The sequence below is a fragment of the Artibeus jamaicensis genome, unplaced genomic scaffold (assembly GCF_021234435.1).
Source record: "Artibeus jamaicensis isolate MK-2021 breed Jamaican fruit bat unplaced genomic scaffold, CSHL_Jam_final scaffold_1964, whole genome shotgun sequence".
NCBI lineage: Eukaryota > Metazoa > Chordata > Mammalia > Chiroptera > Phyllostomidae > Artibeus > Artibeus jamaicensis.
This window is the reverse complement of record NW_026522030.1, coordinates 23,614,459-23,627,097: the sequence shown is the minus strand read 5'-3', so window position 1 is coordinate 23,627,097 and position 12,639 is coordinate 23,614,459. Positions and strand designations below refer to the sequence as shown.

The following is a 12,639-nucleotide window of genomic DNA, read 5'->3' as shown; positions in this document are numbered from 1 at the left end:
GACTGGCCAAGAAACAGACAGAGAAGAGCAGGCGCCCCAGAGGGTCTGAGTTGCTCCGTGGGTTCGGGTGTGGGACCGAGTGCTGGTTGGAGCCGGGAGGTGGGGCGGGTTGTTGGAGAGTCAGGGATGAATAGGAAAGGTGTCATTAAAGAGATGGCATGGAGATGGACCCACAAAGTGTCCCTCATAATCACCCCAAATGCCCTTTCGCCCTCTGCGGCCAAGATTAGCCTGAGCAAGGGCTTGTGGTTATGCGGCCTTAGAATCCCATGTCTCCTGGGTGGGGGCCTTTCCTACCTGCTGGCCCCTTAGTTCCTCTTCTCTTGCCAGTTCCTACCTCGTGGGAGCCCCAGAGTATGAGTGAGAAAGTGGCCTTCCGGATGTTTCACTGGGAACCTGGGCTGCATGGGGAGCCTCGACCTGTGCACCCACCCCCGGCCTCCACACACACGTTTGGAACTCGCTCTAACCCAGCCCTTAGGGTGGGGGGGCCTCCTGCCCTCGCCTTCCCATAAGTAAAAGGGGGAATTCTTTGTGGTCCGCCTGCAGACTTTTTCTCTTTTTTGACACTTTGGCTCTTGTTGTTTTAAGCAACATGATTCCAACCGCAGAGTCTGCCTTGAGTCTCTACAGTGGCTGAGACAAGTCACCGTGGCTGTGACCCATGAGAGGCAGCCCAGCCCAGCCCAGCCCCTGGAAGCACGGCTGTGTGTGGTTTGAGGTCCCTCCTGGCGCAGGGCCCACTGCCTCCTCTCTGTCCTGGGGCCCCTAGAGAGCCCTCAGTGGGGACACGATACTGTCTTTGTGAGGACTGGGGCTGTGTTCCTCCTTTTCTCTATGAACCCCATCTCTGCTGCCCTCTCCCTACCCCCCAACAGACAGAAAGCCCAGTTCCTAGAGAAATTAGCAAATGGTTGTAATAAAGTCGTAATAGATCCTGTGGCTCCTTAAGGCCATGAGTTTACCGGCAATCTGTGCTAGCATTCCAGTATGATTTATTCTTTAACTTCTCTGCTACCCTGCTGCAGGGGGAGAGAGGGTATTAACAACCTGTCATGCAAAAAATTTGACACTGCTATAAAAATAATCCTTCACTATGTTTTTTTTTTTCTTCACTGGCCTCCTGCTGTTAAAGTAAATGAGTAACATTTTAAAGTATCCACTCTTTAGCATTAAAATATTACCCTTAATTTGATTTTCTCTCCCTGCTTTCGTCTGCATATGAGTAGAACAAAACTAGCTAAAAATAATTGTGATGATGCTCTGCATAGCAGTTCTCCAGCAGGTGCCGAGAAATGTACAGATCCTGTGAAATGAGCGGACCAACCCTGCCTGGGGCACTCGGGAGGAGAGGGTCCATACAGGCAGCATCCTTCTGTTGTGTTTCACGTACATTCAGAGTAGCCGACTTACCTCTCAATACTTCACCTACTCCTGTACTCGTATTCACCTTTCATTATATGTCAAGTTATTGTATTATATTCTTTTATGTATGCATAGGAGGCTCTGGTTATTTGTCGTGGCATAGGATGGATAGGATGCTTTTCTCTGCAAAAAAATAGAAAACGCAAATCAAACTGAAAAATCCAAAGACAGTTGTTTTCGGGCTAGGGTTGGTCCAACCACTCCACGGTGCTACCACGAGCCTCGTGTTTTTCCTTCTCCTGGCTCTGTCTCTGCCGTGGCGATTGGCCTTAAACCAAGAGTGGCTCCCTACATGGCCCCAAGGTGTCTGGCGGCAGCTTTGGGGGATCAAAGAATCTCAGAAAAAGGCTTTGTCTGAACATTCTCTGGAAGGTCTTACTCACTCACTTGCCTATTACTGGAGCCAGGAAGATATAGTACACTGATTGGCCTGCCCTGGGTCACATGATCCATTGTGTATAGTTGTAGGTGGAGTCAGTTTTGGAAAGGGAAGAGGAGGGTGGGTGGTGAAGCTAGAGAAGCAGCCAGCAGATGTCTAGTACATAGGGCTTCTCAGTTCCCAAAGTGTGAAAGAAATATATAGGTTTTTGTTGTTGTTGTTCGGGTGTTTCAGTTGATAAATATTGGTGCTAGAAATATGTTATCAGAACCAGGGCTCTCTATATTTTTCTACCAATTCCTTGGTCTCCATCTTGTTTTTCTAAACATATAAGAAAAGAGTGTGTTGGGAGCGAGGTCTGACCTGGGAGCTCCTTCCTGCTGTTCCCAAATCTGAAACGGCAGGGAAGGAGGCCAGCACAGAGGTGCAGGCATTATTACCCATTCAACAAAACATAACTCAAGAAAATAATTTTTATCCCTTGCAACAGTGTTCAGAAAGAAACTGCATTAGAAAGAAGGAACTCCTGCCTTTCGTGACAGCATGGATGGAACTGGAAAGTCTTATGCGAAGTGAGATGAGCCAGGCAGTGAAAGACAAATACCATATGATCTCACCTATAATAGGAACCTAATGAACAAATGAGCAAAATAGAACCAGAGACATGGAAACAAGGAACAGACTCACAGTGATGGGGGTGGGGTGGGGGATTGATAAGTGAGGAAAGAAGAGGGAAGGCCTAGTTAAAGAAGGAGTATAGATGACACATGGACAGCAGGGTGGGGATTGACTACGGGGTAAAGTGGGGGGCAGGGCAGGGGAGAGCCATGGGGGAAAATCGGGACAACTGCAACAAAACAACAATAAAAAAATAAAAATTGCAAAATGTTAAAAAATAACCTGCATTAATGAAACTGAAGTGTAATAAGAAATATTTCTATTCACCGTGTTAATTGCCCATAATTTGGACTTTTCTACACACAATTCCATTGCTCCCCCTCCCCCTATGGCACATCCTTGCTCGAATCTTGTTTTTTTAGTAAACAAATAAGAGCGTATAAGTGACCCTCGCCCTTCTTTCTTCAGCGGGCAGTTCGCGGTCGTGAAGAAATGCCGCGAGAAGAGCACTGGTCTGCAGTATGCTGCCAAATTCATCAAGAAAAGGAGGACGAAATCCAGCCGCCGGGGCGTGAGCCGCGAGGACATCGAGCGGGAGGTCAGCATCCTGAAGGAGATCCAGCACCCCAACGTCATCACGCTGCACGAGGTGTACGAGAACAAGACGGACGTCATCCTGATTTTAGAACTGTGAGTGCCCTCTGCCTGGGGAGGGGCTGGGCGGGGGCCTGGTGAAGGTGGGTTAGTGAAGAGGCCAGCTCCGGAATCTGGGCAGGAGCTGACTCTGATTTACCAAGTTCAAGAACCTGTCCAGAGGCTTTGCTGAGGTTATCTGGAGTCATTTCAAAGGCCACTCTTGTGTACCTGTCTGATTTGCAGGAGGGTCCCTCCATCTTAAGAGTTCTTCACTTATTTTGAGGTCATCGGTTTTCTGAGTTTCATGTTCAGCTTTTAAACATATGTCCTTCTCTACTTCTTTCTTCTTTCTTCCTCTCTTCTCTTTTCTCTCCCTCTTCCCTCTATCTTACACAGCTCCCCCACCCCGCATTTTCAGTTATTGGAACTGTCAGTGCTCATTATGTGAGAGGCTAAATTGAACCAGAATCACTCAGAGGCAATTGTGAAACTTGTTTTTAAAGCAGTTTGCCTAGTGTCTGAGGCACACCCTGCCCTTCGGATGTTATTGTGGGAAGTTGATGGCTGCATGTTGTTCTGTGACGGTCGCCCTGTCCCCAGCGGCTGAGTGCCCGGCTCTTTGTGACCAGTCCGGGAACACAGACTGGTGGGAGAGGGGGGAGCTGTCCTGGAGCGATTGGCTGGGAATGTCTCTGGGCCGTTCGGAGGGAGGAGAGGCATTAGTGTCCTTGGGGCGGAGGCTCGGATGATGCAAAGGAGACCGGTGACAACATGGCCTGGGTGGTTTTAGAGACAACAGGCCCCCCTCACTTCCTGAGAGCCTCTAGAGTTCAAATGTTCTTGGCTGGCCCACTGGCTCCCCTTGTTTGCACGTCACTTAGGGCTAAGAGGTGATTTTTGAGAGGCGAAGTGAGGGGGGTAACCAGAGGGTCCGGCTGATCCCTCGACACCACATTGCGGGAATTCTGGGCACGCATGGCTTCTTGTCTCATCGCCGGAGTTAGAGCACATCGCTTTCTGCGTCTGCAGCAACTTTCTTAACTGTAAAGTGGGGTTGTTAGTACCCACCTCAAAAGGGTCTTGAGGAGATAAGAATTTAAATATACCTAGTACAGCGTCTGGCTCCCGTATACGTTTAATACGTATTTCCTTTCTTCATTCCTTTAAGCCAGGAGGTTCTCACCCTCTGCAGTGGTGACTTTGGGGGCGGGATAATTACTTTTTCAGGGGGCCATTCCATACATTGGAGGATGCCTAGCAGCATCTCTGGTAGTATTTTTCCCTCTAGCTCTGTCAACAAAAACTGTCCCCAAACACTACCCCATGTCTCTTGAGGGCAAAACAGCCCCTCCTCCCCAGTTGCAGCCTTAAAGGAAGAGCAAGACTTCAAGAGCACAGAGGGTTTAGGGGCCTGCTCCAGGTACGGCAGAGAGAAGGGAGGAATCCACGTGCAACCCACGCTGTGGCTTTATGTGGCCACTGGGGAACCGCACAGAACCGAGATGGAAGTCAGGGAGAATCCTTTACCCACTCTCAGCCTCGATCTCCTCGCTCCAGGCTGTTGTAGGAGACCATGAAGACACTTCCTGGTAAAGATACACTGCAGGCAGGTACAACTGTTCTGCCTTTTCAGAGATTTCTGGGTGTGCCTCATGACTCAAGAATGTCACCTACCCTCTCTCCATACCAAACGGTGTGCACGATGCCTGTTAGCTACTGTCCTCCACGCTCCCACGTACAGGTGTGCCTTCCGGATCCAGCACCTGTAGACCGACTCCATGCCAGAGAAATTTTCCATTATCTTTCCAATTTGATTTCTTTTAAAGATTTTATTTACTTATTTTTAGAGAGAGGGAAAGGGGGGGACAAAGAGAGGGAGAGACATCAATGTGTGGTTGCCTCTCACGTGCCCCTGACTGGGGACCTGGCCCGCAACCCAAGCATGTGCCCTGACTGGGAACCAAACCAGCAACCCTTTGGTTCTCAGGCTGGGACTCAATCCACTGAGCCACACCAGCCAGGGCCCAATTTGATTTTTAAAAATTTTAAATAACCACATAGTACACTGGACGTCGGAGGAGGGTAGTACAAGTCTATGGACACTGATGTGCAGGTCCGCGCAACCAGCACCCAAGTCAGGATTCGGAACGGGCCCGCCACCCCTGACTCCCTTGTAGGGATCCCTGTATGATCCCCCCACCCCCACCTGCAGCCCCAGCCCAGGCAACCACGGAGCTGCTCTCCATCATTCATCCTTTGCGAAATGTCACATAAGTCAACTTATACAGTAGACTGGCTTTGTTCTCTCAGCATAATGCTTTTGAGATTGGTGCATGAGTTCTGTTTCACTGCATGATGTTTGTGTGTCCATTCACCCATCGAAAGGCATTTGGGGTGTTTCCCATTGGGCGACCATTGATAAAGCCGCTGGGCCCCGGCTGGCGTGGCTCAGTGGCGTCAGTGCCGGCCTGCTTCCCAGTCAGGGCACAGGCCTGGGTTGTGGGCCAGTTTCCAGCAGGGGCGAGTGAGAGGCAGCCACACATTGACGTTTCCCTCTCTTTCTCCCTCCCCTCCCCTCTGTCAAAAATTAAATGAAATAAAAATTTTAAAAATAAAGTTGCTTTAAACAATCACATGGACTTGTGTGAACCTAGGTTTTCATTGCCTTGGGGTACCTACCTGTGAGTGGGACCGCTAGGTTGTGTGGTAGGAGTGTGTATAACCTTATACGACACAGCCAAACTGTTCTCTAGAGTGGCTGCCCATTTTTCAGGCCTTCCAGCAAAGGCCCGGGGGGGGGGGGGGGGGGGCTCACATCGCAGCCTCGGGGCCTCCACATCCCGTTGTTCTCGAAGTCCTGCTGATACAGAACCTCTCCCTGCCGCGTTAGAGCTCACCCACGTGTTGTCGCACAGCACGGCACTACAGAACTTTGATCTTCGGTGCTGGAGTCATTTCATAACTGGCCCTGTTACCTGATGAAAAGTGAAGCAAAACACTCAGAACGCAAAACTTGGTTCCGAGTTTTGAGTTCTAATCAGAGACACTGGCTTCCGAAATTCCGTTTCTTAACTTGCTGCCCAGAAACAACAAAGTGCGTCAGGCTGTAGATAGTGATGTGTTTTCCCATCAAGCTTTCCTCTCTCCAGCGCCGATTAGATCTAAATGTGTTTAGGAGCCTTAGAGGCAACGTGAATGAGTGAGGTCGCTCTGCGTAAAGCCCCACTGCCAGGGAGGCAGCAGGGAATGGTGTGGACTGTGGCTACCTGGGGCCCTCAGGCCCCACTTTGAAGAGCCACCCATCGTTGATTGTTGCTGTGTGGAAATTTGGATTCACTGATTGCCAGATCTTGCCAGTTTTTTCAAGAAAACTCTGTAGTCTAGGTTTTTAATGTTGGAAATTAGTCCACAGTATTCATGAGCAGACAAAATAAAACCTGTGCAACGACCATGTGTGGACAGTACAGACCTGCAGATTCTAGCCCACGAAAGGAATCTGTGTTTGTTTGTTTGTGTAAGCAATAAGTATTAGCTGTTCACGAATGCGGGAGAAGCCAATGGGATGAATCCAGTCAGAGACAGCCCCAGAGGGCTAGTAGTTCTGTTGGAAGGGCAAGGTACACACTGAGCATTCCAACGTGATTTTTCAAATGTGCAGTATGATTTCAAATAGCGCTTCTCAAACTGTAGCGTGCATCAGAATCACTCAAGAGGCTTGTTAAAATATACATTACCAATTGCCTACACTTTCAGTTTCTGATTCAGTGGGTCTAGGGTGGTGTCCACAAATTTGTATTTTAAAGAAATTCCCAGCCATTGTTGCTGGTCTCCCCCGGCTCCTACAAAAATGCTATATAGAAATGCTAACCCCCTTTACTCCGAAATATGGCCTTGTTTGGAAATAGGGTCGTTGCAAAGGTAATTTGTTAAGACGAGGTCGTCCTGGAGTCATGTGGCCCCTAATCCCATCTGACTGCTGCCCTTGTCGGAAGAAGGGAGACCATGTGAGGACAGACCCCGGAGAATGCCGCTCAGAGATGGAGGGTTGGAGTGAGACTTCCTCTGCGCCCTTGGGAGCGGCTGGGACCGCCAACATCTTGATTTTGGACTTCTGGCCTCTAGAACTACAAGAAAATACCTTTCTGTTGTTACAGCAGCCCTAGCAAACTAATACAGAAACCCTAGTGGAATCTGAAATTCTGTAACCTAGTTTAAAATAAAATGCATAATCATGGTAGTTCCATCAGGCAACTGAGAAGTGATGTGATCTGTGGGTGTTGCACCCTGCAGAAGGCCTGAGCAGAGGAGGGCTGGAGAGGGGTGGGTGCCTCGGGGTCGCCCTCGGCCTGCTTGCTCCAGCACAGCTCTGAGTCACCCATCTGCAAGGTTAAGATTTAAAATAATCCTAGAACCGCCATGTAAGTATCGGCACAGAGGATCGCTTCAAAGAAATCCAGCCAGTGTGAGTTCTCCAACCATACATTTTTTTCTTTATTTGTTCTGCTTGGAATTTAAAGCAGATTCTTAATTAACCCTCTGTGTCTAGCATGCATGTGCTCCCTCTGTGTCTCCAGGAAATTCAGTTTAATTAGTGAAATATGCTGTGGTTGTAGCCATGTACAAGGGCATGGAATGAATAATGCATTCTGGTTGGGTTTGGGGTTTTTTGTTTGTTTTTGTTGTTTTACCTAAAAAGTAAAATTTTTATCGTGGCAAAAAACACAACATAAAATTGACCACCTTATTTATTTTTAAATGTCCAGGACGGTGGCGTTAGTTATAGGCACCTTGTGCAACAGATCCCCAGGACTCTTCCAACTTGTGAAACCGAAACCCTACACCCGTGCAGCAACAGCTGCCCTTCTGAGCTCTCTTTCTGACTTTGACTGAGTTAATGATTTGTGGGATTCGGTTTGTCCGTGGGAAACAACTGCTGAGTCGTGGGGCGACACTGGTGCGGCATGAGACCACTTTGTGCACGACCGTGAAGTTGGCACACTCTGTCGTGCCCAGACCAAGACGCAAACTGGTGAGAATGTGAGCTTTTTCATTCTCGGTCCGCACAGTAGATGTATGTGGATGAATTCACGCGGCACTGTCAGCAAATCCAGAATTGCAAGAGCCTTTCAAGAGGCAGCTGCGGTGATTGAAGTGATGGTTTACAAAGGACAGAGTTGAGTAAGCTGAGTGCAGCAGGCGCAGGGACCTGAGTGATGGAGGCCAACCTGATGCCTGAGGCCTTCCGGTGCCCCACCCCCCCACTGTCCTCTGCTCCTCTCCCGGTCCTCACAAGACACCAAAGCACGCTCAGATTTCTTAAATGTTTCTTTTTCTTGCTGCTACATTTGTTCTCTCCTCCCTGAGCTCCAGCCAGCTCTTCTGACTTTTTGAACTTTTGTTTTTATTCACAAAGGTAATTTCAAGAACTGTTCTGGGTTACACTTTTGGCATCTGGCCCCTCAGATAGCTACGATTAGTCAAGAACAGAGATCTGAAAGTGCATTTGGCAACAGTCTCAGCCTTTCACAACAGAACTAAACCACATAAAACAGGTGATTTTCCATCCAGGCATTCTCTTGAGAAACAGAACCCTCTGTGTACTCCTTCCCCCGCACTCCGAAGTGCCTGCCAGTTCACTTGTGAAGTATTTCCTTAATGTTTATTGAATGGGCATTTTTGCTCCTTCAGGTGGATGATTTGATGTCTGGCCATTTTAGAAAAATTGGGACAATGCACATCATCCACGCAAACCACGCGTGGTATCTGAGGTCATAATCTGTAGCTCTCATCACATAGTCGTGATTTCGTACCCGACTTGACGTTCTCTGCGAGGTGTACACAGGTTATAAATAGAAGGTATTTTTGCTGTTTTCCAAAAAAGCTCTATAACCATGAAGGCTTGGTCAACTGGGGTAACACGACTGGCCGCCAGCCCACCTCAGGGACCTCCATAGCTCTGGTCTTGGCTATTCTTAGGCCCCTCCCCAGGGACCACAGACTCTGTCATATGACTCTCTGGGGGAGTCGAAATCCCTAAGAACTGTTCACACTTCCTCTTGGAAACTCTCAGCCACGTCACAAATCTTCTTACTCTTCCCGTCTTGGCCAACTACTGCCCTGACCAGTGCTTTGAGAGGAGGTCTCAGGAGGGAACTCTGTCGAATTGCGGCTTCAGCGGGCCGCTCCAACATTCGAGCTTCCCCTCTTGCTTTGTTCCCTCTCCGTGCTGGCCCCAGTCTCCTCTCTGCCTGGTGGAGGCTGCCCCAGCCACAGGCTCCCTGCCCCGCTCCGCTGCCTCTCCACACCCAGAGCCAGGTCCCTCCCAGGCTGAGCACGGCCGGTGTGGTGCCCAGGCTTAGCCCACACCTCTATGCCAGCCACATGGTCCCACATCTAGGCACTGCTGCCTTCAGAATTCTGGGGTTGAAGTCGGCTTTGGATACAGGAAGCTGGGGAGACTTCACCCCCAGCTGGTGCTCCAGAAGGGAGACCAGAGCACAGGTCGTGGGTAGGATTCCTTCACCAGGCCAGTGTCCAGGGCAGGCCACTAACAGTCTCTCCCGACCATCCCCAAGCCCCTCAAAGCCTCCCTTCTGCCTCATGTCACCACTGCAGAATGCTGTTGAAAAAGCAAATGGTTGTTTTTCTCCAAAAAACAACCTTCTATTGCTTTTTTTTGTGTTAATTTGTATGTCCAAATACCTGAGCATTACCTCACCATCTCAGTTTTAACCACCTTTTTTCATGTGTGTAAGTTATTTTCCATGTGGCCAAAGTTACTACCATGCCGCCGAGGAACCTGGGGCTCTAGGGGGACAGCACTACGTATGTGCTCGTACCGCCCTGACTGTGAGTTTTCTCCCCGGCTCTGCACGAATCTGCTGCCGTAATGAAATCAGGTCTAAGTGAGACGGAGGCTAAGGGACCTGCTCTTCCCCAGATGACAGAGTGTCAGCAACTCCTTTTCCCCGGTCTTGTGATGAGGAAATTCCAGTAGAGTTGGTCGGTTCAGAAACATAGGGTGGAACGTTCACCTCTTTTCAGGCACTTCAGTTTGGTGTGAGTTTTGCAGACAGCCTTGAGCGAGAGGATGTAGGTAAAGGACAGGAGGGAAGCTGCAGTTCATCTGACCGTCGGGCCAGCACTGCGGGGCCCCTCCCGCACGCCAGCTCATTTGGTCCCTGGGTGCAGCAATCTGGTGTCAGAAGGCTCTGCCCATCCATCCCGCTGTAAGGGTGGGGGATTCTAGTTCTCAGACAGTAGCTTTTTGGAGAGGGAATTTTGGTGTTGTTGTTTGAATCCTAAAATTCTGCTGAGCCCATATTCTAAGTTGTCACCTTTTCTGGGGGGACAGGAGGAGTGAGTTTATAAACAAAACAGACCACCTTGGGGTAGGGAGGGCGTTTCTAGCCTGCCCTACTCACTCCCCTCCTCATCTAGGGCTGCCAGTCACCTTGACCTCCACCCCCGAGGGCAGCGCTTCTCATGCTCCCGTGGTTCTTCAGCTGCGTTTGTCCTCCTCGGTTTCCAAGCAGTGACTCAGTAGCTTTTGAAAGGCGAACTGGACTTCGAGGTCCTTTCTGATTCTCTCTCCAGAGCTGCTTCTTCAGCAGCCGTGTTGTTCTTGCTCCTCATTTCTTAGCATTTCCGTGAAGCTAGGAGGTGGCCGAGAATGCCCTGGTGTCCTGTGGGAATGAGGTCCAGCATGGCTGGGTGAGGGCTCCGGTTACAGCTGTGTGTGCATATTTGCCCCCTTAACGTGCTTCTTTGGAGGCAAGACTGTGTCCTGCTTTGGCACCCACAGCACTTCAGACTGTGCTTGGCCCGATGAATGTGTGGGCCGTCCAGACAGAGCAAGGACAAGACGGTGTGATGAGAGTGTCTCATGTGGCCCAAGAGCCAGTAAGTTCTTCGTGAGAAGCTGACGTGCCGCCCAAGGCTTTAGACAACAGGTCTTGACTAAGTGTCCTAGGGGGTAAGGAACGAAACCTTGAACACTGGAGCAAGAAAACAAGTGACAGCATCCTCGGACTAGTGATAGCAAGGCGCTCCCACCACCCTCAGACCTGTAGGGTAGGAACGGGAGGGGCTTGGGGAACCTGGAAAGGATAACTTCACGGAGAGAACCATCTGACCTGCGGTGAGCTCACTGCAGGGGGACTCGGCCAGCTTGACAGTAAGAAGGTGGGGTCGACCTCAGTGTCCTTCCATGTTGCTGCCACCTGTTGGCCAGACCAAGCTAGAAGCCAATTGACAAGGGAACCTATTTATTCAGTCTCTGTGGGCAGCCTCCCTGGACCCAGAACTGGGTGGAGAAGGGCGGGGCATGCATCTGGAGAGGTAAATGGAAAATACCTCACATGCCCTGACCCGTGTGGCTCAGTTGGTTAGGCATGGCCCCGCAAAGTGAAAGGTCGCCAGTTCGATTCCCAGTCAGGGGTCAGGGCATGTGTGGGTTCAGTCCCAGAGGCAACCAGTCAATATTCCCTTCCCTCTCTTTCTTGTTCCCTTCCCCCTCTCTAAAAATAAATAAAATTTAAAAAATACCTCTAGGCCCTTGTCCTTTTGACATTCAGCCCAGATGCTGTGAACCCCGCAATGAACTCTCTCCAGGACTGGAGAACAGTTTGTCACTAGATGGTTAGGATCTTTTTTATCTCACGCTCTTTTTTCTCAAAGGTCATATGCCCATCACAGATTCTTAAAAGGGATTATATTTTTTAAGCATCACACTTCTGTTTTCCTCATTTTTCACTTCTTCAAAAAATGTTATTGGAACGAGGAAGTGTGGACGTTGTCCGAGGCCAGGAGCCTTGGCTCTTTTGCGGGTGGGAGCTCTCTCCTTCCAGGGCAACTCGCCCTCCCGGCAGGAAAGCTGTGCTCACCCTGCCTCTTCTAGCTGCGGGCACTGCGTCCCTCTCTGAAGGGCTCCCAGCTGCTCAGTGCTCCCGGACATCATGTGTCCGATGCACACGATAGGAACAGATCACTTTAAGCTACCTTTTAACCTGCTTGCCACTGAAAGGATTCTGCTGACGCTTCCTAATTTGCAAAATTCCTTAATATATACGCAGCTCAGAAACTCAGCTAATTATCACCTCCCAATATATTGGTGTCCTGACAGCTCTATCTCTGGGTCTTCCTCTGAAGCCCCACAATTGCTTCTCCACTTGCGTATTCAATATCTCTACCCAATATCTCAATCTTACTATGTCCTGAACGGAACTCCCAGTCTCCCCTCCCCTGCCTGGTTCTCCCCTCTCCTTCTCTAGCTTGGTTTGTGGCATCACCATCTCCCTGGTGGCCCAGACTGGGAGCCGTGGCACCACCCTTGCCTCTTCCTTCTCGCCTGACTCCCTGCCGTGACACTCAGCCGGTCTGTCATTGGTCCTATGGGTTCTGTGTCTGAAGGAACTCCCGAGTCTCTCTATTATCATTCTCATATTTTCCCCCTGGTCCAGGGTCTCATTAACTCCTCTCTGAATGATTATGCTATCCTCTAGTTTCTCTTCGGTCTAGTTCATCCCCAGATTTATTTCAAAATAGCCACTTCTCTTGTTGAAATATATCTGATGAATAAT

The 12,639-nt window shown here is 49.7% G+C and overlaps 1 protein-coding gene across 3 annotated transcripts in view; it reads left to right on the top strand.

Annotated features, from left to right (window-relative positions):
* Positions 1–12,639, top strand: part of DAPK1 (death associated protein kinase 1) — a 172,907-nt gene that overhangs the window by 92,616 nt on the left and 67,652 nt on the right. For all 3 annotated transcript variants that reach the window (XM_053656570.1, XM_053656568.1, XM_053656569.1), the window contains exon 3: positions 2,891–3,112. In XM_053656570.1, the coding sequence (XP_053512545.1) occupies positions 2,891–3,112 (222 nt within the window). The remainder of the gene's footprint in view (positions 1–2,890; positions 3,113–12,639) is intronic.